This window comes from Symphalangus syndactylus, chromosome 19 (genome assembly GCF_028878055.3).
Source record: "Symphalangus syndactylus isolate Jambi chromosome 19, NHGRI_mSymSyn1-v2.1_pri, whole genome shotgun sequence".
In the NCBI taxonomy this organism is placed as follows: Eukaryota; Metazoa; Chordata; class Mammalia; order Primates; family Hylobatidae; genus Symphalangus; species Symphalangus syndactylus.
This window is the reverse complement of record NC_072434.2, coordinates 64,266,583-64,294,134: the sequence shown is the minus strand read 5'-3', so window position 1 is coordinate 64,294,134 and position 27,552 is coordinate 64,266,583. Positions and strand designations below refer to the sequence as shown.

The 27,552-nt window shown below is 33.3% G+C and overlaps 1 protein-coding gene and 1 pseudogene across 5 annotated transcripts in view; one reads left to right on the top strand and one right to left on the bottom strand.

Moving 5' to 3' along the window:
- Positions 1–2,850: 2,850 nt before the first annotated feature.
- LYPLAL1 (lysophospholipase like 1) overlaps positions 2,851–27,552 on the bottom strand; it is a 40,293-nt gene continuing 15,591 nt past the window's right edge. For 2 of the 5 annotated variants that reach the window (XM_055233468.2, XM_055233467.2), the window contains 3 exons: positions 21,466–21,635; positions 4,230–4,345; positions 2,851–3,391 (listed from right to left, as the gene is read on the bottom strand). In XM_055233468.2, the coding sequence (XP_055089443.1) occupies positions 3,155–3,391; positions 4,230–4,345; positions 21,466–21,635 (523 nt within the window). In that variant the 3' untranslated portion in view covers positions 2,851–3,154. Of the gene's footprint in view, positions 3,392–4,229; positions 4,363–21,465; positions 21,636–27,552 lie in introns of all 5 variants that reach the window. The other 3 variants (XM_055233469.2, XM_055233470.2, XM_055233472.2) reach the window with 2 other exon arrangements.
- Positions 12,209–14,812, top strand: LOC129458795 (beta-citrylglutamate synthase B-like; annotated as a pseudogene).

The window sequence follows — 27,552 nt, the reverse complement described above, 5'->3', positions numbered from 1 at the left end:
TGGTGAAAACCCGTCTCTATTAAAAATACAAAAACTAGCTGGGGATAGTGGCAGGTGCATGTAATCCCAGCTACTTGGGAGGCTGAGATACAAAAATCTCTTGAACCCAGGAGGTGGAGTTGTAGTGAGCAGAGATCACGCCACTGTACTCTAGTAGACTAGGTGACAAAGCAAGACTCCATCTCAAAAAAAAAAAAAAAAGAAAAATTGCTTGTTTAAATAAAGTAATATGAGGTTGATGGTACATGCAACTTATATTTATAAGCAAAATAACAAAAGTAGCATACAGGCTGGGAAGGGAAATATGAAAGGTTATTATAATAAATGTGAAGTGGTATAATATTGCTGTAAGAAAATAAAAAGTTATAATATACAGAAATCTCTGAGCCCAGATGATTTCACTAAAGAAATCTACCAAACAGTTAAGGGAAAATTAATAGCAATACTATATAATTTCTCCCAGAAAACAGAAGAGGAGAAAATACTACCCATTTTATGAAGCTAATACTGTCCTGATACCAAAACCAAAGATAGTACAAAACAAGCAAAAACTGCAGACCAAAATCTTCATGAACATACACGCAAACATCCTTAACAAAGTATTAGTGAATACAATTCAGCAATATTTAAAAATTATACAAGATAACCAAGGGAGTTTATTTCAGGAATGCAAAGCTGACTCAATATACCAAAATTGAGCACCACAGTAAGAGACTGAAGAAGAAAAATCACAAATATATTAATTGTTGCAAAAAAATCATTTGACAAAATTCAACAGCCATTCATCGTAATAACTCTCAGAAAAGTAGGAACAGAGAGGAACATCATCAATTTGATAATGGACATCTATTAAAACACTACAGCTAACATATTTAATGATGTAAGACTGAATGCTTTCTCCTAAGGCTGGGAAGAATACAAGGATGTCTGCTCTCACCACTCTTGTTCAGCATAGTACTACAAGTTCTAGCCAGTGTAATAAGTAAATAAAAGAAAATAAAAGGCATATATTTGGAAAGGAAGAAATAACACTGTTTCAGTTTGTAGATGACATAATGATCTTTGTAGACAATCCTAAAAATCTACAGAAAAACTCCTAAAATTAATAAATTGAGTTCTATAAGATCAAGACCAACATATAAAAATTGTGATTCAATATGCTAGCAAAGGGTACTTGGAAACTGAAAATAGTACAAACCACTTATAATCAATCACAAAATAAAATACAAGTATAAATCTAACAAAATAGGTACAGAACTTGTAAGGAGAAAGCCTCAAAAACGCTGATAAAAGAAATCAAGTATCTAAATAAGTGGAGTAACATATCATGTTTGTGGATTAGAAGATTCAACAGAGTAAGGATGCAAATTCTCCCCAAATTGATATACAGGTTTAAGATAATTCCTACCAAAATCCTAGCAAGAATTTCTTTTCTTTTCTTTTCTTTTTTTTTGTAGATACAGACAAGGTTGTTTATGTGGAAAGGAACAACAATAGTCAAAAGCAATCTTGAAAAAAAATAAACTGAGAGGCCTTACTCTACCTGATTTCAAGACTTACACAGTTATAGTAATTAAGACTATGTGATGCTGGCTGATGGATGGATACATAAATCAATGGAACAGAAGACAGAACCCAGAAACATCCACAAAGGCAAGATCTAGCTGAATTTTGACAAAGTTGCAAAAATATTTCCATGGATGATAGTTGTTTCACCAAACAGTGCTGAGACACTGTTAATCAGCATATAAAAATTAACATATTCATTTAGAAAATGTAAATTAAGCCACAATATATTACTACCATATACTTACTGAATGGATAAAGGAGTCATAATGAGTGTTGGCAAGGATCTGGAGCAATAATACTCTCATACACTGCAGCTAGAATGTAAAATGGCACAACTGTTTTCTCAAAGAGTTGGCTATTTCTTGGAAGGTTATAAGTATGCCTAAAATATAACCCAGCCATTCTACTCCTACTTATTTACCAAAGAAAAATAACATAGGTCAATGCAGAGACTCTTAACATGAATATTCATAGCAGCTTTATCTGTAACAGTCTCACACTGGAAGCAACTTAAATATGTCAGTGGTGAATGTGTAAACAAATAGTGATACATCCACACAATCGAATATTACTGAGCAATAAAATAGATGAACTATTGATGTACACAACATGGAAAAATCTCAGGATAATTTTGTTGAATGAAAGCAGGCAGGTATTGTATGATTCTATTTATACAAATAGGGATAATGTATATTTTATCAAACTTAAACGGTTCTGAGGATCAAATAAAATCAGATTATGTATGCATGAGAACCAACTAATATATGAAAATGTTATTATTTATAGTATTTTCATTGAAGTAATACAATTTCATTTTTCAGTGTATTCCTGGAACCAGATCATGACTCTCCTTATGGTTAATCTTTATCGAGTGTTTATTATGTATTGGCTTTTGGCTATTTATTTAAATCTCAACAAAAATCCAATGGGATAAGTACTATTAGTATCATTTCACAGACGAAATTGAGACCTAAAACAGAGCAGCAATTTGGGTTAACAGAAATAGAGCTCCACTGAGAATTAGGAGACCTGAATTTCTTGTCTTGACCCGCAAGCTGTGGGAAAGTCTTTAACCCCTCTATTGCTATTATTAAATACCAGTAACAACTTCTCAGCTTACTTCACAAAGCTCTTGTGATGATCAAATGAAATAATGTGAAACCGGTTTATAAACCTAGAGTATTAATGTTATTCTGTGGAAAATTACATAAACATAAATATCTTTGGAAAGGTAATTTAAACAAAGTTGTAGAAAAGATAAAATAACACTATGCTAAGTCCTTTCACGTTTTTTCATTGTCCTTTATTATATTAGTTTAGAATACTTTATTTCAAAAATTTAAATGTTTAAATACTTAAAAGGTTTCCAGATATTTACAGAATTGTGTCTGAAAAATTATGCACAGATGTTTGTCTATTGTTTTTCATTAATAAGATTAGCTACTGTCTACAGTGATAAGCATTTTCATAATAAATAAGTCAGGAAAGGGTTATTTCTTAATATTTTAATTATCATTATAATTTGGCAGTAAAAATCACTTTTCACAAAGATATTACACTTATATTGACAAAACACTCGATTCATTCATTTTTGTTTTTCCATTTCTCCTGGCAGCTTTGTAAGAATCCACAACTTCAATATGTCTAACTCAGTTTTGCTTAGCTCATGGTAAACATCTGGAAAACTATGAAACTTCGTGGTCACTCCTAGAGATTTTAACATTGAGTTTGTCTCTTCTGCCCAAGAATGAAGAACTAACTCATCTGCAGTACCATGACACTGAAATAATTCAGGAAGTACACCATTACTCTTCTGAAGAGCCTAAAGAAGATATAAAGAAAGAAAAGTTTAAGAAATTCCATTTAAGATCATTCTTAGAAATCAGAGAGAGCAGGAAAATTCCAATTTTACCAAGCCTTCAATAACTAATGGGAAAAAAAAGAGAGAGTGCTGTCTGAGGTATACATTGGTGGCCCAGGCCTGGGGACTTAGCTGGTTCCTGGCATCACTCAATTTGTAACTGTGTGTCACTTACATTTATTCTATAAAGAACGTCTTAAAAATGGCCAAAGCATTTCCTAAAGAAACTGAGTGACTTGGGAAGACAGACGTCTTCACACAGTGTGGAAGGAGGGAGGAGTACAGAGCTAAGGCACAATCAAGGGGACAATTACATTTTAGTTCTCTATTCTGTATCTGCTTTATCATTTCCACTTCTGGTACTGAAGCTGTAACATTATAATTGAAGCTGCATCATATTCATAGATGAGGATATTGCTGCATAATAAGTATGTGCTATGTAACTGATTTTTGTTTTATGTTCATGATGCAATAAGCAAATCCAGCTATAACCATCATGCAGTTTTAATATGTATAAAATTTACACATATGCTCCCCCACAACCACACACGTAATTATCCTTTCCTCCTTGACATTTTGCTTAACAATATTTCTTGTACAGGGGATTTCGAAAACATTAATGATCAGCTGGAATTTAATCACTATGACTCATTTGGCCATGAATTCCAGGAATGGTCAATCCATATCAACTGTGCATCAACTGTGTGTGTGTTTTACAGCTTTATTACTGATTTTGCTTTAGTTTCAACATGTATATATTTCATATTTTTTTCATTTTTTTTTTAAATCTGGAACTTACCTGGTAAACAGCAGATGCTTTATTCAGAAAACTAGAAAGAGCAAATACTCCTGCCACATCTTGATGATTTCTATATGCTAAATGCATGGCCATGCATCCTCCCATAGAGAATCCTCCTAAAAGCAAAAATATACTTCAAAGTAGAATACATAAAATAATAATTTAGGATATGATATATAACAATTTTCCATATTTTAAAAATATCTGGAGACCTTTAAAGAGAATGCTAAAAAGAAATTTCGTCTAAGTTTCACAGACAAAGGCCTGCGATACGTAAATAACCCTGTTCCCTCTATGTCACCACTGGTAAAGAGAGCTGTGCTCTGAGCTAGGATTAAACAAATATAGTTCACCAAGTAAAATATCTATCGTAATTCAGAATGAGTCATATTACAAGCATTACTTAAATTCTCAATATTTACTTATATTTTGTTTACTCTTACAGAAACCCTCACACTGCAACTACAATAATTTGCACCTTTTTGTCTTACTTGCTAAGCTGTGAGCTCCATGAGGAGTTATGTTTCTGGTGTCTGCTATATAATAGATGCTTAGTGAATTCTGAATTAAGAAGAATGATAAAAAAATTTGAGGAGCTAGTTAACACTTTTTGGATTACAATATTATTTTGGAAACTAATTTATGGTAGTATAATAAAAATGAAACGTGTATGCCTGTATGTAGTTTTTAAAACCAAAGTTTGAAAAAAAAATTAGTCAAACTGTTATTGTCTCTTTAATGTACCAACTCTATGCCAGTCACTGGATATATGCAGATTAAAATACACAGACCCTCCTGTTCAGGGGAACTTTGACAAGGAAACACATCCAACACAGAATATGGAGATAGGTGTATGAGGTGACGGCAGCAGAGAGAATGGTAATTCCAGGCCTGACGACAAGTCAGTGACTCAGTGTGACATTCCTAAGCTTGAGAGAAAGCTAAATGACATCTCATTATATTCCATGAGAAAATACAGAATGTTAATCATATAGCCACACACTCATAGAAATACAAAAATATACTTTGATGTAGAATTCAAATCTCCTAATTTCAAGTCTGCTGCTTTATTTCACTTAACAAAGTGTAAAGCTGAGCTCTTAAGAGACCATAAATTTGAATTTACTACAACAATCTTTTATGCATGGAGGGAACTGAGGCCCAAGATTAGGTACACATTATTTTAGATATAAAGCTATTAATAGTAATTTTGGAATTCAGATCTTTTGCAACAGAGTTTAATATACTTTCTACCATCCTTTGATATTTATTAAAATAGGACTACTTTATCTGGAATAGGCAGGTAATATTATTTTGGACTCAGAACACAAATACCCGAGAGAGGATTACCAGTCTGGCAAAGTTTAGGTTTTTTTAAAAAAGGCACACTATGTAAATAATGAATAAAAATTATCTGTGATTTTCAACATACCAGCAAGAAATAATAAGGTCTTATCGTAGCAGTAGCCCACCATAGACAAGAGCCACCTGAAAGGCTCTTTCAAAATACCCCCAATAACTCCAGATGCAGATACATCTAATTAGAAGTTCATAAATGAGCTTGGTGGGGGAGAAAAAAGCACAAGCATCTTAACACTGTATGTAAAATTTGCAAATGTACATTAGATTCTCCAAAAGGTTAAAAGCCACTGGGCTACATTATCCACGAATTTGTGCATTAATAAATCTTTGACATGTCCCATTTAGATATGAACAGCTTACGTAAATACACAAAATTAGTATTTCTGGTAAACATTTATTGTAAGTACACAGAAAGAATTCTCAACTTTATTGTTTTCTGCCACAATTCTAGTTACAGATTTCTCTCTGCTTATGAAGTTTTCTCTTTAATAACATCATGAAGGTTGTAAAGTGAAGACATTTTGAAATAAAATTCTTATCGATTTAATTTATTGAATATAAATTATTTAGATTTTGAAACCCTTAAGGGTAAGAAACAGTTTTTCTTCAATAATCAAATTTTCATTGAGTGCTTATGATTAGCTGAACAAAGTGTCTCTGTGGTGCATGCATACTAATGAGTCAGTTTCAACTTTACATGCTCAGTGGTAAGTATAGTGCTTTGCACATAGCGGTAACTCAATAAAAATTTAACTGAATTTTTAGAAACCGTCTGTTATGGGTTTCTAATGAAAGTAGTAAAAAATTTACAAATATCTCTTAAGCTTATCAGAGACAACATTAAGGAAACTAGTTTTAGTCCTGCCTGTGATACTCCCAAGCTGAATGTCTTTGTGTAAATTATTTAAAATGCAGGATTTCATTTATAGTAAAACAAGATAGATGGACTAATCTCTAGATTTTCCATCAACCTTTTAAATACAAATACTTAATCAGTTATAAAAACTAAAATTGTAAGAGCTTTTAAAACGTACAGTTACTGTAAATACAGAAATCGACTTTAAAGTATAAAAAAAAAAAAAAAAAAAGAATCCCTATCTCTCAGAACACAATTCTAGCTTTCCTAAAAGTTCACAGAATAGATCTTAGCAAACACTCACTTCCTTCATCTCTTCCAATCTCCCCTCTGTTCTTTACAGCCCATTTACTTACAAAGGAATTTCAAGTTGCTTAAAATCAAATGCACTGTTAATAATAAAACTACATCTCTAAAATAGGAGAGAATGTGAGAGAGGAAGAGATGGGATTTGAGCAAAGAGTGAGACACAGAGAATAAAAAAAGAGACTTACAGACCATGATGTTAGGGTGGGGGCAGTAATTACGTGCGCAACTGGGCATTTAACAGTTTCTCTGTAGCAAGGCAATATTCTTTAACAGAAGGAATCATAACAAGTCATACTAGAAATTTTTCTTAGCATTGAATTCCTTAATGGAATTTATTAAATGGATCTTTATTAAACATAAAATTCAAAATCAGACATTCTACATACTGCCACTTCTGTTGCTGATTCTTTTCATAAAATTTTCGGACATAAAGATTTAACTTTCACTAGAATTTAAAGATGATGGGAGCTGGGATTTTTGTGTTTGATTCACCAATGTATCCCTCTATGCTTACAACAGTGCCTGGCACACAGAAAGTGCTTATACTTATTAAACAAATGAACTTAATGTAACTGTAACTCAGTAACAGTATCTCTGCAAGGAGACAAATTTATCATCAGAAAATGTAGGTTTTTGGTGATTTAATCTGATATAAAAGTAAAGCTGAAAAAAACCTAGGAAATCTAGGAATGAATGATTAGTGTGCTCCAAGCCCATCATTCCTAATCTGACCTCTTAAAAATAAAGATTTTAGACCCAATCCCAGACCAACTAACAAAATCTCACTGCATATGTCTAATTTTTAAAAGCTCTTATGCCATAAATCTGATGTCTGAGAATCACAGCTGTGTGGCAAATAATTCAAAATTAAGTATAATGGGTAAAACCAAAAAGTTAAAATATGGTCACCATTTAAAGAAAAATCCACATGCGATAGATAACAAGGCTGCAGGAGCAAATTTATTATTTTTTTCTGAGAAATTCAAGAGCCTGAATTATATGTCTGCCAAATGTAACTAATCAATATTTGAAATATGCTAGTGTGACCAAAGAACCAAATTCTATATTTTATTTAACTAAAGAGCCACATGTAGCTAGTGGCTACCATAGTTCTAGATCATCTAAGCTGTACAAATGATTGAAAAAAGCTTCAAAATTTATAAATGAAGCAAAAATAAAATTAGTATTTCACAGATAATTTTGAGGCTAAAGATCATTAAAAGATAAGATGTAAATAAAAGATTAGTAGGCAAAAACTTACATTAAAAAGAGATTTTAAAAGCATAACTATCAAGAAAATTTTACATATGAAGTGACAAAGACTTCATTTTTGTTGACCAGGGAATTTAATCACTTTATGTAGTTTCAGAGCCTTTTGATGGTAACAACTTAAAAAAAAAAGAGAAAGAAAACATTTACCCGCACATAAAATGTCATTATGAATACACATAAATGCATCCTGCAGACATTTAACTTCATGTTCAATTCTCATAAGTTACAATGAAGAAAAATATACTCATTGAAATATTATTTTAAGATTTAATCTAAGTCCCTTTCCCATTTATGATTTTGTGAGGTAATCTGTAACTCCTCACTAGCCGTCTTTGACAATACAAGGACCTTTAGCATAGGACACTACTGTGAAAAGAGACTTTGTGTATTTTTTCCTAACAGAAGAAAATTTAACACAAAGAACTAGTTATTTGAATTGAATTTTCCACCTAAGAGTCTAAAAAATGATATAAAATCTACTGTTCAATAAGTAAATACCAAAATAGTAAATCCATTGTAGGTAATGGTTATAACGGGTATTTACGGTTGCTGGCAAAGTATTTAAAATGTCAAGAGTTAACATTTCAACATACACTTAAGATTAACAAGCTGAATAAAACATGTTAAAAAATAATAAACCTGGCTTTATGAACTCTTTATATAAAATAAAACAGAAACAATCTATAAAAAGACTATATTGGGAACATTAAGATAATCAATCCGAAAGTAAAATCCTTAAAAAAATCCACTTACAATTAAAGTGTGCTATCAACTGAAAAGAACTTTAAACACGCAATAAAGTCCTACCATTCTAAATTTCAACAGCTCTTCCATTTAACTGGTGTACTATTATAATTATTCTTCAGATTTGGGAATATGGAAATTATGACTAATATATTTATTTGTATATCTCCTCTCATAGAAAACTTGTGGGATAAACAAAATATTTATTTTCCTCTATGGAAAACTGTTAGAACAACAGTCCAGAGCCTTTAAAGTCCTACTAGTTGTTGAAGAAACATAAAATGTTTAATTAGAATATATATATGTTCAAAGAAAGTAGAAGAATGCTGTCATTCTGAAGTTTTAGCTCCCAGCTGGGCTACAGAGAAAACGTGTACAAGTTCAGAAAAAGGCAGGCTGGAAATTTTGATGCTAGACTTCATCTTGGGAATTCTATCCCTTCATTTATTTTTATTTTTAATCTTATTGCAAAATTAATATACACCCATTGTACAAAATGTTTCTTGTACAAAATTTTCTTGTACAAAATTTTACAATATTTTGAACTGTACAGAATAATTTTGACATGTTCTCTTAAATTTCATTTTAACAGTTAAACTAACTCTACATGTTCAATTTGTCTTATTTTTTCATGTAATACTAATTTGAAAGTCTTTCTACAGAATTACAAAATTTTATAATTATTTTTAATTGAACACATACTTACTGAGTGCTTTTTATGTGTGTGTACATATAGCACTTAATGGTTACATAATACTCAATTCTATTAATTTATTAATACTCAATTCATCATTCCCTTAACCATTCCCGTCATGATGGACATTTAGATCATCCATGTAAATTACTGCAGTGTAGTTCCAGAAAGACTTGATTTTCTCTGCTTCAAACTTCTGATAATATGCTTATATTATCAAAATTCTGATAATATGCTTATATTATCAAAATTCTGATAATATGCTTATATTATCAAAATTCTGATAAATCTGTTCATATCATTTGTCAAGTTCTATACACCCTAGATCTAAGTTAAGCCTAAATTATATCAGTATTCTCTCTTAACAACAAATTATCACCACCTAGTGGCCAATAAAGGAAGGTATTATGGGGACCCGGGTTCTAGTCCCAACTCTGTATTAGCCAGGAATCACTTTGAATTTTAGTTTCTTCACCTCTGAAATGAAAATAATTATATCCTATTTTACTTTTACATACTGAAAGGCCCAGGAGATCTAATGTATATAAAAACAACTTCAGAACTTAAAACATTACCTAAATATAAAACACTGACATGTAATGGCAATTTAAAAACTATCCAGTGCAATATAGATGCCAATTAATCTAAAGCTATCTCTACCATATGTACTTTCTAAGCACAACAGTACACAAGGGAAAAATGATATACTTTTCTCCAGTTTCCTGTCTTATACAGAAAAAAACTAGAAGGAAATGAAGAGTTCAAGACAGGCTTTAATAGTGATGGAGAATGTACTGACAATAAAATGCTTATATTCCACACACTGGACACTTTTAATATGTTAATAAAGCCAGAAGAAGGCAGGATAATCTATTATTAATAATTTTCTCAGAAAACAGAATTTGAATCCTGGTTCTGTCAATGACTATATTGCCAACTTTTGAAAAGTAATTTAAAAGTCACTATTTTATTGCCTGTTTTCCCTAAGTTTTATCTTAATGTCTGGTAGAATCGTATGAAACATAAATATACAAAAATAAATTTTAAAAAATCAACATTTTTCTTATATTCCTAATGTACAGAGTGAGCATCCATGAATGTCTCCAAGGAACCCCCTTTAATTGAACATCCCCTGTAACGAGCCTTTTGCTGGTTCTTCCTATCTTAACAAAGTTTATTATTTTTTTCTATTAAGAAAGCAGTGCATATCCGTTGCAGAAAGATTAGAAAACAAAAAATTTTCATAGCTAAACCCTACAGATGATTGAAATTTTAAATGTAATTTTACTCATCCTGGTATTCCTCAGGTCTTAAAATAGTGTGTCAGTTTAGCATTTCATCATTCTACTAGATCTATTGCATTTGCTTTCTTGCTGTTTTTCTGACCTTCACACTGACTAGTCAGCCCTCCAGAGTTGTCAGCATAATCTTTCTAAAATGCCCATTTGATCACATCATTCACTCCCTGTATATAATTCAATGATACTAGGATTTGGGATGTACACCAAACTATTTCCTGGAAGGATTTAATGTGTCCCTTGCTTTCTTTCATGAACATATTTCTCTCCTTGTTTACCAGTCACATTCTCAATTACTCTTTAAGACTCAGTTGCCACTTCAACAAAGCAGTTCCCAACTCTCAGAAAGATTTACTTCTCTCCTTGCTGCTTACACTATACCTTCTACATTGTTCTTCAATAATACCTGTACAGTATTAGAATACTTTACTTCCCTATCTGCCTTACTAGACTGTAAATTTCTCAGTTTCTTTTATACTCCAGCACATAACATTTTGTTGACAATTTGAAAATAAAATTTAGTGAGAAGTATCACTTTTGACCTGTCCAGGCTAGACACACTACCTAGAAAAGGTAGAAGATCATATACCATAAGAAAAAAAAAAAGTTTCTAAAACTGAGTTCAACATAACAAAATACCACTAATCAAATAAAACCACAAAGAATGGGCTCCTATCTACATCAAATACAGAGAGTAGTTTTGTTTATAAAGTTACACAAATATAACTACACTCTCAGAGATTGGGTCCTATTAGGACATACTGTCTTATATTAAATCAGAAATCTGAACAGATTATTAAACAAAATAAATAAGGGTAACAACTTTTGAAACTATTACTTTCACATTTCTTTTCCAATCTTACATTTTGCTAGTTTTTCCCATTATAATTCATTTTTAAAAGAAACCTAGCCTGGGCCAGCCATGGTGGCTCACAGGTGTAATACCAACACTCTGGGAGACTGAAGCAGAAGATCACTTGAGGTCAGGAGTTTGAGACCAGCCTGGGCAACATAGAGAGACTCCATCTCTACATAAAACAAGCAAACAAAAAAAAAACAGCCAGGCAAGGTGGCAAGTGCCTATCATCCTAACAACTCAAGAGGCTGATGCAGGAGGATCACTGAGTCCAGGAGCTTAGGTTGCAGTGAACTATGATCACGCCACTGCACTTCAGCCTGGGCAACACAGCAAGACCCTGTTTCAAAAAAAATTACCTAACTTTATTCCTCACTATGGGTTGTGTGTGCTTAATAAAAATTGTTTGGAATCTCAAATGCATTTTTCTTTTATTTCCCACTGAATCCCTCCTTCATTAAAATATTATGAATAACACTTAAATCTGACCTAACAACTTAAATGTACCCCTAACAGACACTGTACAAAAGTATAAAAGCTAGTAGAAAAATACTAAACAGTAACTCTTGTTTAAATAATCTAGGAGCAATGAAAAAGAAAGAGGGAAGCAGAGCTCATATACCACTGAGGAAAAAGCAAGCAGCTGGTAGGAAAGAAACAACTAAGCTACCTGTAAGTCTCCAAGTGGTACCACTGTTCCGGTGTGGCCTTTTGCTATCCAGGTGACCATAGGGTGGGTGGTATGAAGTATGTAACAATGGCAAGAAAACTTTTTCAACATTACATGTCAGACACATTTGTAAGTATTTCACACGAACTGACTAGTTCAACTATTACAACTCTAAAAGGTAGGTATTATTACTATCATCCAAGACACAGAGAATAAGGAGACTGGACACCTGCAAACTGGGGAATATAGGATTAGAACTCAGCACTCTGAGTCTAGAGCCCAAGTTCTTAACTATGTTATATGATGTCAGCTTAAGGGCATTTGTAATTATGATGTTTCTAACTCAGGGAATACATACATGAGAAGTTCAGCTAGATCACTATGGTAAACAACAAATATATACGAGAGGTTCAGCTAGATCACTAAGATAAAAAAACAACCACAACAAAAAACTGCAACAAAAGACTTGAATACTATTTGCTCTATGAATCAATAACTAATGTATGTGAAGAATCCAGCATATGAAAAGTGGGGTAATAGGACTAATGTTTTGTCACAGTATAAGAGGTCAAGAAACGTGTGTTTTGTGCCATGTGTATAATTCCATAAAACTTAGTGAAGATTTATTTTCACTGGCTAAAGAACTATACAGTTAACAAAAACAAACATGACTGCATTTGCACTTTTGTGGTCTCTTTCTGTATCTCAATGTAGAAAAAAGAGGCTTCATAGACATTAATTAGCTCATCTCACAAAAAATGTTATTACCCCCACTTTAATTTGGTATATTATATATTATAATATGAAATTAATAAATCTTAGATTTTATAATTTCATAATAGTCAATATATCTTCCAAAAAGAAATTTTATTCTCATAAACCCAAAAGAGGCTTAACAAAATACTGAACACATAACTGTTCCTTTAGAATTATAAATAAGACTGTCTTTTAACAAGGTTCTCTTGGTACTTCAGAAAATAATTAGTCTTCCATTATATGGTGGAAAGAAACAAAAATAAACTCCAGAGGAGTCAAATAATTCAGTGTAAAAAAAAAAAAAAAAAGCAACACTAGAAAAACCAGTAGAATATTTATTTTATATTCACCCACGTTCTAATGAGAAAACTTAAACTCAGAAATTATTTCAAAAAAATTATAAAAGATTTTTAAAGTTTCTTATGTCAAACTATAATGGAATTGAAAATAACAAATTAAGCACAAATTAAAATTAGTTACCACTTCCTGTGTACTTATTTTGAGAAAAATTTTTTCAAGACCATATAAATCACAATGTAATAAGGTTCTAATTCTACTAAAGATGCTTGGAAGTATCAACTGGTACACTTTTTTTGTGAAAGGAATTTGATAATACGTATTAAGAATCTTTAAAAAGTTCAGCTAAATTTAAGAATCGTTGGCTTTAAAATGAAATAAAGTTAGATTCAAAATTCGTATTGGCTCCCAGACCTTAAAAAAATCCAGAGATTCCAGGTTAGTGGACTGCTTCCTTGTACCAGGAGGCAACTCTGGGGAGACAGAAGCTCCTGTCCTCAGGACCCTTCCAGACCTTGCCATATATATCTCTTCACTTGGCTGTTCCTCTCTTCTTTATAATATCTTCTATAATCAAGTGATAAACTTTATACTCAAGAGGAAATAATCCAAGCAAGGAAGAGCAAGCAGATCAAGATGTGTAGCTCTTTTGGCTGCCGAGTTGTGGTTTTTGACAGATCACGGCATCAGGAACACTACCCCCAAAAGAGATCTTGTGAGCGCTGAAGGCCAAATGCTGTGAAGGCCAAGGGCTGTGGTGACGGATGAGGTGGTATCAACAATCCAACAAGGAAAGCAGGTCTACGGATCAACTGCTTATCCCACGTGGTGGCAGTGACAGTACCAACCCTTGGGCGATATCAATGTTTTGCACCATCTAGAGAAGATGGAATGCCAGTTGATGAACTGACCTCAAACCATCCTGAAATGTGCTATTAAGTGGTGGGCATTTCAAGAGTTGGTTGGCCATGGTGTTCCTCTGTCAGATACTTTTTCTTATGATGGCTATAAAAATTTTGCTAAAATGATTGATGAAGCAGAAGTACTGGAGCTACCAATGGTAGTGAAGAATACATGGGGTCATAGAGGTAAAGCTGTTTTCTTGGCTCGAGATAAGCACCATTTATTTGGCTGATCTAAGCCATCTTACTCATCATGAAGCTCTATACCAATTCCAGAAGCATGTAGAAGAGTTTCAAGGACAGGATATATGTTCCATTGTCATGGGAGGTTGTATGGTTGGCACCATGTTACGTTGTTCAATAGATGGAAGGATGCAAAGCAACTGCTCACTAGGTGGTGTGGGGATAATGGGCTCACTGAGTGAACAAAGGAAGCAGCTAGCTGTCCAGGTGTCTAATATCCTGGGGATGGATGTGTGTGGCACTGATCTCTTGATGAAAGATGATGGCTCCTTCTCTGTCTGTGAGGCCAGTGAAATTTGCTATTTTCCTTCAGACGGACCTTAAATTTAATTTCTTGGACACTTGAAGGCAATAATATTCGAGACCAGCCTGGGCAACACGGTGAAAGCCTGTCTCCACAAAAATACAAAAAATTAGCCGGGCATGATGGTGGGTGCCTGTAGTCCCAGCTACTCGGGAGGCTGAGGCAGGGGAATGGCATGAATCTAGGAGGCGGAGCTTGCAGTGAGCCGAGATCATGCCACTGCACTGTAGCCTGGGCGACAAAGTGAGACTGCATCTCAAAAAAAAAAAAAAAAAAAAAAAAAAAATGAGCCGGGCATGGTAGCGTGTACCTGTAGTCTCAGCTACTCGGGAGGCTGAGACAGGAGAATTGCTTGAACCCAGGAGGTGGAGGTTGCAGTGAGCCGAGATCTTGCCACTGCACTCCAGCTTGAGAGGGCCACAGAGCGAGACTCTGTCTCCAAAAAAAAAAAAAAAGATCAGTATTAACCAGCTTTAAGAAAGGTTTGATCATGCTTACTTGTACAATTTTTCCCCATTTTAAAAAGAAGTGTTATAAATTTTTTTCCCATAGACTTAAATAATATTAAAATTGAGTGAAATGTTGATTATTCATGAACAGAATAATACTTCTTGTCTGTACAGTGTCTCATTTCACCTCATAAAAAAGATACAAAAGAGGAGTTTCTAACTTATCTTCAGATATTCTAATCATACCTAAGAATTTGTCTTGCATAGGGTAACTGAGGGACTCACATACATATATTAGTACCTACAACTCATTAACAGAAAGAAATACTAAATACTTTTTTTCACTGAATGACCATACTTTGGAGTACGCATACTACTTGGTATCGAGAAATAAATGGGGAAGAGAACTGCTTAATTAAATCATCATTCATATGTTCACGTATAGACCTTCTGGTTGCCACATATATTATGATATATATACTTTGAATAGTTATATGTCATGTGTAAGTAGACAAATGCATTTAAAAACACAAACAGAACAACCTCTGTATTTGATGAAAAGCTCAAGTTTGTGTTGGTGAGGTATGGGAACCAGGAAAAATGTATGTAGCTTTTTTCAACTTAACCAACTATATCATAGGAAATGTCTGAAATTAGTTCACTTCTAATTTTACTTAGCATCTTTTGTGCATTCATGTAATATTAAAACATAGCTTTAGCAACCTATTTCTGGGCTGTAAACTCATACGTTAGAATGAAAAGGGGAGAAACGGTCAACTTAGATTTTATAAACATGGATATCTTCTTGAATACCCTTAAAAATTAAGGTAAAGAATAAGAAAAATTCATTCTGGAAGAACCCAAAAGAAACAGCAATAGATATTTAAGTGAATGTTAAATTTATTTTCCTATATGTTTAATAACTTTAATGTAATTTCATTTCCATTATGAGAAAAAATATATCAAATGTATAATCATGACAAAATCTTAATTACTGTAAACTTTTTATGTTAAAATTGTAATTCTAAACTATACTTTAAAAACAATTATTTCTGATATTGTTTATATCACCCATGAAAATTGGATTATATATAACATATACAATATGTACATATATGCATATATTATAAGTATAAGCTATTCTACTTAAAATTTTTAATAATAGCTTTTTTTTTTCATTTTTGGTGCATATAATTGGTCATTCCTGCTAGCTTTTCTACAATGAACTTTGAAATATTTCTGTATGTGCTGTCAATCAGAAAACTATCCTGGAGCATCAGAAAAATTCAGCAAGAGACTTGATTTAATCAATCACACTGGCAGACTTCGAAAAGCTATCAAAGGCACTGATTTTTAAAAATCATCTTTTTCTCAAGAAGAAAATGGAAAAACAAATTATCTTCATTCAGTGAGCCCCAAGTTTGGGGTTTGGAGGCTTACAGACATTGCAAAATCAAGTCTTGTGTTATATTTTTCTCCCAGGTGACTTTTTTTGAGGTTTATGGGCAATCTGGCTGGTAAGACACGATTCCCTCTAAGAAAATATAGGTGCTCAAACAGGTAACCTCTCCTGCTACTGTTTTTATGTATGTGTGTAACTTCATTTAAGATTTGTTTCTGCTTTGAGAAGTGTCTGTTCATGTACTTTGCCCACTTTTTAATGGGTTTTTTTTCTTGTAAATTTGTTTAAGTTCCTTGTAGATTTTGGATATTAGACCTTCATCAGATAGATAGATTGCAAAAATTTTCTCCCATTCTGTAGGTTGTCTGTTCACTCTGATGATAGCTTCTTTTGCTGCGCAGAAGCGCTTTAGTTTAATTAGATACCATCTGTCAACTTCTGCTTTCGTTGCGATTGCTTTTGAAATTTTCATCATAAAATCTTTGCCCGTGTCTATGTTGTGAATGGTATTGCCTAGATTTACTTCTAGGGTTTTCATAACTTTGGGTTTTACATTTTAGTAATCCATCTTGAGTTAGTTTTTGCATAAGGTGTAAGTAAGGGGTCCAGTTTCAATTTTCTGCATATGGCTAGCCAGTATACCCAGCACCATTTATTAAATAGGGAATCCTTTCCCCACTGCTTGTTTTTGTCAGATTTGTTGAAGATCAGATGGTTGTAGATGTGAGGTCTTATTTCTGAGATCTCTATTCTGTTCCATTGGCCTATGTGTCTGTTTTTATACCAGTACCATGCTGTTTTGGTTACTGTAGCCTTATAGTATAGTTTGAAGTTGGGTAGCACGATGCCTCCACCTTTGTCCTTTTTGCTTAGGACTATCTTGGCTATATGGGCTCTTTTTTGGTTCCAATTTTAAAGTAGTTTTTTCTAATTCTGTGAAGAATGTCAATGGTAGTTTAATGGGCATAGCATTGAATCTATAAACCACTTTGGGCAGTATGGCCATTTTCATGATATTGATTCTTCCTATCCATGAGCATACAATGTTTCTCCATTTATGTCCTCTCTTATTTCCTTGAGCAGTGGTTTGTAGTTCTCCTTGAGGAGGTCCTTTATATTCCTAAGTATTTTATTCTCTTTGTAGCAATTGTGCATGGGAGTTCATCCATGATTTAGCTCTCTGCTTGCCTGTTGTTGGTGTATAGGAATGCTTGTGATTTCTGCATATTGATCTTGTATCCTGAGACTTTGCTTAAGTTGCTTATCCACTTAAGAAGCTTTGGGGCTGAAATGATGGAGTTTTCTAGATATTGGATCATGTCATTTGCAAGTAGATACAGTTTGACTTTTTCTCTTCCTATTTGAATACACTTTTTATTTCTTTTTCTTGCCTGATTGCCCCGGCCAGAACTGCCAATACTATGTTGAATAGAAGTGGTGAGAGAGAGCATCCTTGTCTTGAGCTGAATTTCAAGGGGAATGCTTCCAGCTTTTGTCCATTCAGTATGATATTGGCTGTGGGTTTGTCATAAATGACTCTTCAGACATTTCCCAAAAGAATACACTTATGCAGCCAAAAAACATATAAAAAAAGCTCAACATCACTTATCATTAGAGATGCAAATCAAAATCACAATGAGATGCCATCTCATACAAGTCAGAGTGGCAATTATTAAAAATTCAAGAATTTTTGAATTTTGAATTTTTAATATGCTGGCAAGGCTGTGGAGAAAGAGGAACACTTTTACACTGTTGGTGAAAATGTTAATTAGTTCAATCATTGTGGAAGATAGTGTGGCAATTCCTCAAAGACCTAGAACCGGAAATACCATTTGACCCAACAATTTCATTACTGGGTATATACCCAAATGAATATAAATCATTCTATTATAAAGATACATGCACACATATGTCCATTGCAGCACTATTCACAATAGCAGACATGGAATCAATCCAAATGCTCATCAATGATAAACTGGGTAAAGAAAATGTGGTACATGTACACCATAGAATACTATGCAGCCATAAAAAAGAACAAGATCATGTCTTTTGCAGGGACAAGGATGGAGCTGGAAGCCATTATCCTCAGCAAACTAACACAGGAACAGAAAACCAAACACTGCATGTTGGAAGCTGAACCATGAGAATACATGGACACAGAGAGGCAAACAACACACACTGGGGCCTGCCAGGGAGGCGGTGAGAGGGAGAGCATCAGGATAAACAGCTAAGGAATACAGGTCTTAATACCTAGGTGACGGGTTGATAGGTATAGCAAAACACCATGACACATGTTTACCTATGTAACAAACCTGCATGTCCTGCACATGTATCCTGGAACTTAAAATAAAATTAAAAATTTTTAAAGATTTGATTTTGTTGTACTAGGATTTTTTAAAATGTCATATACTGCAGAAAATCCATAATATCTCTAGTACTCAAAGATGAACTAGATGAAGTAATGGATCTGGGAAAGGAAGAGAGAGGATGGGGCAAGAGACAAATGGACAGCAGTTACCATTCAGTGTGATAAACTCTTCAATACACACTCATTAAGAGTACTACTCAGAGTATTTTCTCCTTTTATCTATTTTTTTGCTTATGAAGACTGTAATTTTATTTTTTAAAGCAATTTCTCATCCTGATCTTTTCTTTTGCTATTGCCACCACACCACTTTCAGACTTTCATTATATTATACTGGTTTCTCCATGTCAGACTTCTCATCCTTTTACTTACCCCTTCTGCCAAATTAGTTTTTCAAAGTACAATTCTTATGACTTGAAGACATTATTTAATGATCCTTTACCAATTATTACATGTTATTATACCTACAAAATAAAGGATTAAAAACTGAACAGAATATTTACTGAGAGTCTAGAATAAACCAAATATTTTGTTCATCTCTCAGTAAACAGATATTATATTATTATTTCCACTTTACAGATTAGGTAGCAAAAATTAAGTGTAGGTAATAAGTGGTGAGCCAACTAGGAAGTGGTGGACTGTAGATTTGAACTCATTTTTGTCACCATTATGCCATCATGTTCTAGTCTCTTACTGTGGCTATCTAAGTCAACAGGTACTTTCTAGTTAGACACAAACTTTGTTACAGCCAACTACTGTCCAGACAGACAAAAACAAAAAGTATTACTTTGTCCACTTCTATTTTACTGTACAAATCATTCCCTATACCTACTACACTGTAATAGTTAAAATTTTAATAATTTGTGCATCTCAAATGCCACTGCATCTTAAATGCCACTGCCATCTTTCTATTAAATCTTCCTCTTATAGCCCCAAATGCATATGACTACTTCTTCCTCTAGATTCCTATAGTACTAACTGACAATTTACTGATTGGGTAATGTTATTCATTATAGATTTCCTGAGTATTTGCTCTGTGCCAGGCATTGTGATAGGTTCTGGGAAATAAAAAGAAATATACACTATCATTGGCTTTGAAAAGCTATTAGTTATACCACATTAGAGCACTCATCACAGCCTGGCTGGCATTATAGTTACCACTTTAAGAATCTCATTGGCCCTTTCAGGTTGTAAGAAATATGTAAGGCAGACAGATCTTGTTTTATTTATCTGCATGTCCCTGTGAACATCTATAATACTGTGTGGCACATAGTGGGGACTTAAAAAATACTTGCTAAAGATTGAATGATGACTGAACGATACATGATTCACATGTTTGGAATTCTATCTTCCAACTACTTCATAATCCCCTAGACTAAGTTGGGCATCCCTTCCCTATGCTCTTCCTAGTCCTCCAATAATGCTCCATGTTTATTTCTATTAGAGTTAAACATCAACGTTAAACATAGAAACACAGAAATATAGAGTTAAACATAATGAGGAAACTAAGGACCAGAAAGGTGATGTTATTATGCTAGAGGCCACGCTGCTTTCAACAAAGTGGAAACTAACGCCAAGACAGAATAGACTGGATTTTATCCATTATATCATGTTGTCTCTCATGACTCAACAGATAGTTCAGTACTTCAATAAACACAAAGAAAGTTTATTAGTTTACCCAAATCCCATCTATAAAGAATTTCAATGTGCATTTTAATGTTATTTAGAACATAAAGGAGATACTTAATTTGCTTTTTAATTTCATCATTAAATACAACCCATTGTAAGTTAAATAGTTACATTTGGAAATAAAACCCTTTCACCAAAATATGTCGTGTACCATTCATATTCTACATGCTCCATCTCACTTTTGTATGTATTAGAAACAGAGATTTTAATAATTTATATATATGCTAAGTACAGAAACAGAAAAAGGTATTAAGCAGAATAAAGAGCTTATATAAAGCTACTTATATTCCCTTAGAAACAGGGCTTGCTAAAGACAGTTTAACGAAAATTTATAAATACTTTATTCTTGTGAGATTAACTCTGAAGATTATAATTTTCATAAATTTAATGGTATATTTTGACTACATATCTTAATAATGGCAATAGATGTTTAAACTTATATTCATAAGACTTAAGGTAACTGAAGTAAAATGTTTTGAAAATTGAAATGAATAATCTCTTAACTGAAAATTGAACTAGAAGAACAATTTTAACTGCCACAAGATTCTCAAAATCCATTATTATTCAAAAAGAAAATCAATTAAAGTTTCATGTGCTGCTGTTTATAATTCTAATATCTTTGAAATCCTCAATATGTAAAGTTTATCTGAAACTATGAATGCATTGAATGATATACAAGTGCTTCTAAATAATGTTCCAAGCAAGATTTGATGTATAGAATTAGACAAAAGTGAACAGCTATAAATTACCAACATTTAAAGTTCTTACCTATTAATATCCTGTTCTTCTTGATGCCACTTTTTACTTCTTCATCAATCAAATCAGTAAGCGCTTGACACATGACATCAATTGATTCAAGGTGTTCTGGGCAGTCATTGGTTATTTTAAATCTGTCAAACCATACATTGGAGATTCCTCCTTTCATAGGAGTATATGATCTGTTTAACAACCGCCCCCCCAAAAAAAAAGAAAGGAAAAGGGAATATGAAAATGGATCCTTTAATTACCAAAATACTAGTGTTTTGAATAAATGATTTCAATTTCCTCTGTTTTATAAGTTAAATGCATATTAAAACTACTCTCATGTATACTGTATTAACTATCCTATACTTATATTTAATCCATTAAAATTTACTAATGCCAGTTCATATCTTTACCTACTCCCTCCATCTTTTAAGAGGTAGAATAGTTACAGTACCAGTGAATCTTAATCCATTCATTGTATATTCATGCTCTGGGATACTATGTTGGTTAAAAAAAAATACACACACACACACACGTGCACAGGCACACACACCATCCAGATATTCCAAACTGTAATGGAGTAAAGGGTGTCCTGTATTCAAGTATTATGTTGGTAGATGTAAATGAAAGGGGAACAAAAAAAAACCTTAGAGATTTCTGTGGGCAAACACAGAGAGGGATGGGGGATAAATTAGATAAACACAGAACAAATGTTTTCCAAATATGAAAAACAGAAGAGTTGCACAGAAGATAATGCTTATTCCTTGGCAAGCCTTGCTTTCTCCTCACGTAATGATGAGAAACAGAGTGCCAAAGAAAACATAGCCAGTGACAAAAGTGCCTATAGTAATTTGAAAGAACTCTAAACCAATGACAAGTAATATTTCCCTTTGATGAACCCAGACACAGGATTCTTTCCACACCAATACGTCCTCTACTTTGCCATCTCAAATTTAGCTGTATACTGTCACCCACCAAAGTCAGTAAAGTAAAAGCATGAAATGTGCAGCTAAATTGAAAAACAAAAATGGAGGGCTAAAAGAAAACAGGTGAGACCTGAACGTGCTTTTGTACTTCTTCTCTAGTGAAAAACCCAAGTAGAACCTCAGCATATTCAAGGAGCTAGAAATATTCAATTGTCATTGGCCTTGGGATGCATACAATCTTTAGGACCAGTGGGTGGTGCTGGAAGGGAACAGAATTACACCATTTTTCAATATTGATCATACCACCCCAAAATAAATGGACATCCACTTAAGGAGCTTGAATGTCAAGGTTATATTTGGAAAGTTTCTCAGAGAAACTAAAAAAAAACCTGGAAACAAGAAAGCTAGACTGACTAAAATTTAACAAAAATTCATATACAGGGGATCTTTTATTTACTCAAATAGAATTGTATAAACATTACTTTGTAACACGTTTTCTAAAATTTAAATGGATATGACGAATACCTCTGAAAGCCAGTACATAAAAACTTAAATGTTTTCCCTAAGTTTATGCAGATACATAAAATTTTTTAAATATGAGATTTTATATATATATATACATTGTTGAGATGTTTTTCATGTAAATCTTATTCATTTTTTACCCATCTCTATATTCCTCCTCTTCTCTCCAACTCCCTCACACATCTTGTCCTTTACATTTAGTAAACTGTGTAAATGATCTGAAATATATCCTTCAATGTTATTCTTACACATTAAAATATGCATATTTACAGGCTATTTCTTGGCGTACTATTTCTTTTCAAAAATACAGTAGTCTATCTGATTCTATTATGTGCATCATGCTTTTTTCCTTCAACAATATCTCATGGAAATCCTTTAATCAGTTACAGTTCTAACTTACCCTTTTAATGGCTATATTATATCCTATGATAAGGATATTCTGCAATTTAATCAGCCATTCCCCTAATAATGGGAATTAATTTGGTACCCAGCTTTTAGCCACTAAGAACAATGCTTCGTTAAACATATGTATACATGTATTTATCTACTGGAACTTTTATTCCTATGGAAAACAGTCAAGAAACAGGTTGGATTAAAAGGTACAATTTTTGTCTTAATAGATGTCTCAAAGTTGCTTCCATAAAAGTTGTAAAAATTTACCTTTCTACAGGAAAGGTAGGAAAATATCCTTTTGCCCACAGCAGTAAGAGCAGTAGGTGCTGACATACATTAAAATGTTACCATTTAAAAGTATCAATTGAAGTTTTAAAACCAACTTTATTGAGGTATAATTTACATTATAAACTATATTGAACTACACACATTTTAGGTGTATAGTTCAATTACTTTTTACAATGCAACCACCATCTCCACAATGATACAAAACATTCCTTTTCCTTGGAAAATTCCAACATGCCCCTTCACAAGCAACTCCCGTAACCTTCCCAGGCAACTACTGAGTGAGTCTATCAATATTGATTTCTTTATAGCAGCATGATTTATAGTCCTTTGGGTATATACCCAGTAATGGGATGGCTGGGTCAAATGGTATTTCTAGTTCTAGATCCCTGAGGAATCGCCACACTGACTTCCACAATGGTTGAACTAGTTTACAGTCCCACCAACAGTGTAAAAGTGTTCCTATTTCTCCACATCCTCTCCAGCACCTGTTGTTTCCTGACTCTTTAATGATGGCCATTCTAACTGGTGTGAGATGGTATCTCACTGTGGTTTTGATTTGCATTTCTCTGATGGCCAGTGATGATGAGCATTTTTTCATGTGTTTTTTGGCTACATAGATGTCTTCTTTTGAGAAGTGTCTGTTCATATCCTTTGCCCACTTTTTGATGGGGTTGTTTGTTTTTTTCTTGCAAATTTGTTTGAGTTCATTGTAGATTCTGGATATTAGCCCTTTGTCAGATGAGTAGGTTGCAAAAATTTTCTCCCATTCTGTAGGTTGCCTGTTCACTCTGATGGTAGTTTCTTTTGCTGTGCAGAAGCTCTTTAGTTTAATTAGATCCCATTTGTCAATTTTGGCTTTTGTTGCCATTGCTTTTGGTGTTTTAGACATGAAGTCCTTGCCCATGCCTATGTCCTGAATGGTATTGCCTAGGTTTTCTTGTAGGATTTTAATGGTTTTAGGTCTAACATTTAAGTCTTTAATCCATCTTGAATTAATTTTTGTATAAGGTGTAAGGAAGGGATCCAGTTTCAGCTTTCTACATATGGCTAGCCAGTTTTCCCAGCACCATTTATTAAATAGGGAATCCTTTCCCCATTTCTTGTTTTTATTGCGGCACTATTCACAATAGCAAAGACTTGGAACCAACTCAAATGTCCAACAACGATAGACTGGATTAAGAAAATGTGGCACATATACACCATGGAATACTATGCAGCCATAAAAAATGATGAGTTCATGTCCTTTGTAGGGACATGGATGAAAACTGGAAAACATCATTCTCAGTAAACTATCGCAAAGACAAAAAACCAAACACCGCATGTTCTCACTCATAGGTGGGAATTGAACAATGAGAACTCATGGACACAGGAAGGGGAACATCACACTCTGGGGACTGTTGTGGGGTGGGGGGAGGGGGAAGGGACAGCATTAGGAGATACACCTAATGCTAAATGACGAGTTAATGGGTGCAGCACACCAACGTGGCACATGGATACATATGTAACAAACCTGCACATTGTGCACATGTACCCTAAAACCTAAAGTATAATAAAAAAAAAAATATTGATTTCTTTTGCCTGTTCTAAAACTCCACATAAGTGGAATTGCTGACTGATGTCATTTGCTATTATTTTTTCCTATTGTCATTTCAATTTGTTTTCTTGTTTAAAAGAGTACTTTGTCTATTATTGACAAATATTTGTTACATTTATTTCAGGTATTTTCTTCCAAGTCTATTTTGAATATTGATATTACATTATTATGTACTTAAAGTTTTTTGTTTTTTGTTTTTTTGTTTTACTGGATAAAAGACTCTACATTTGATGTAAGGTCTTTTTCAAAAAAAATTAAATTTCTGGGTCTCCAGATTTGCTTAAGAAGCTCCTGCCAATCCATATATTTTTTTATATACAGAAGCCCAGATTTGCTTTTAAGATTTGTTTTCATTTTTACACCTAAGCCTTGAATTTTGGGGGAATTTCATATATGGAGTAACCTAAGGATTCAAATTCATTTTATCCCATAGAATAGTCGATTGTGCTTGTGCTATTAAAAGAAGGAGAGAGAAAGGGAGGGAAGGAGGAAGACACCCTTCTCAGCAAACAGTGAAATTTTATCTTTGCCATACATTTTATAGTTCTGCATTATCTGGTCTCTCTAACCCTGATTTCTGTGAGAGAAGTAAGCCCTAAGACATATGCTATATACAATGAACTGACTTCCCTCTAATAATCTAGAATGGTGCTAGTTCTATATCGTACATGCAGTGGGCAGGGGAACAGTCACTCAAATAATTTTCTATGTCTTGTGATTCAGCTGAAGAGCTTTAGTTGAGAAAGGCTCTATTTTGTTCCACTAATCTATTTATCTATTAAGTTAGTTTCTATTAAGTTAGTATCTATTAAGTTAGTACATAACATTAATCATATTATAGTGGTTTTAGAGCATATTTTGAAGTTGTGTAAGGTAAGTTCCCCTCTCCTTACCATCGTTACTCTAGTCTGCGTTTTCATACTTGTCCTAGCTATTCTCAGGCATCTATTGTTCTTGATTATCCAATAAATTTATCAAAAAATTTAGTAAACTTTAAACTACTTTCAAATAATTATCCTTAAAATCCTTTTGGAATTCTAATTAATACTGCATTATTGTCTGAGAATTACATTTTATGACATAAACCTATGAGGAAGGCAGATTTTTGCAGACTGAGCTTTTCCTTCATTGCTCTTTATCCAGGCTCTCAACTGGTGCAGAAAGGATAAAATCTTGCACCAACTCTATACTAGGACTCCAACAGAGCATAAATTATCCCACAACCCCATATGCCTTCTGACCCCAGAAGCTGCGTGGCTCTAGAAAGGTAGATAAATTGGAATCAGAAGGGGAGAGAAGGCAGAAAGCATTCAAACCTTCCTCCTCCCAGAATCCCTTCTCAAAACTAGCTTCTTAACTAGTTTTGAGTTACTCATTTTCATTACTCTGAAAATGAGAGTAGGTGCTTTCCAAATAGTCATTGTCAGACAAAATGAAACCTCAAATTGTAGTCAAACTGTCACTAAAATCACAGTGAAGTTCTAAATCAAAATATCAAAAATACAACACTCACTTTAAAATTCAAATGAGCCTATTACCCTTCTGAATTGTACTACTTCCCTTTTCATTTTACTCTGCTATTTCTGTGTTTATTTGTCTGTCTAAATACTTAAATAAGGATGATATCATAGGCTAAAATGTGAATCATTCTGGGAACTCAGCCATTAATGGAAAAAAGTGGCATTCACTTAACTTTTTTCTTTGACAATGCCTTAATTATAGATAGATGCTCAGTAGAGGTAGAATCCCAATGTAAATATTTTACTAATGTGGTAGCTAAGAAAATTAAAATTCTGTTCAAATGGAGTAATTGAGAAAATTTAACAAGACAAAAATAATTTAGAACTTTCTTGCTAAGAAAGCATAACCAAGAATGTATAAATCTCCTAAAATGTTAGAATAACATTTAAATAAAATATAAAAGTTGTTTTTTAAACAGCTAAAAACTATCACATATGTTATACTCATTCACCTTCTTCCTCAAATAAATCACTTTATTAGCTGTTATAAAACTCCTCAGACATTACCACAATAAATAAATATGTTTGGCAAAGAACATCTGTGTGGTTCCTAAGTTAATCAATCAATCAACCCATTACACATTGGTAAAATATTAAGCTAGAATAAAATGTCCAAGGTTAAAAAAAAATAGTTGACATTCAGCTTGATACCAAGTTGTTTTTGATCTGTGTTGCCTTAAAGTCATAAAATCGAAAGTTCATTCATAACCTTTAAGTTAACAAATTGGCACCAGTCTTCCTCTTTATCCTCATTTCATACCACTTCTCTCTCCCACCATTCACTAGGTTCCAGTCACATTTGTCACTTCCTTTTCTTCAAATAGTACAAGCTTATTATTAGTTGAGTGGCTTTGCATCTGATATCCCC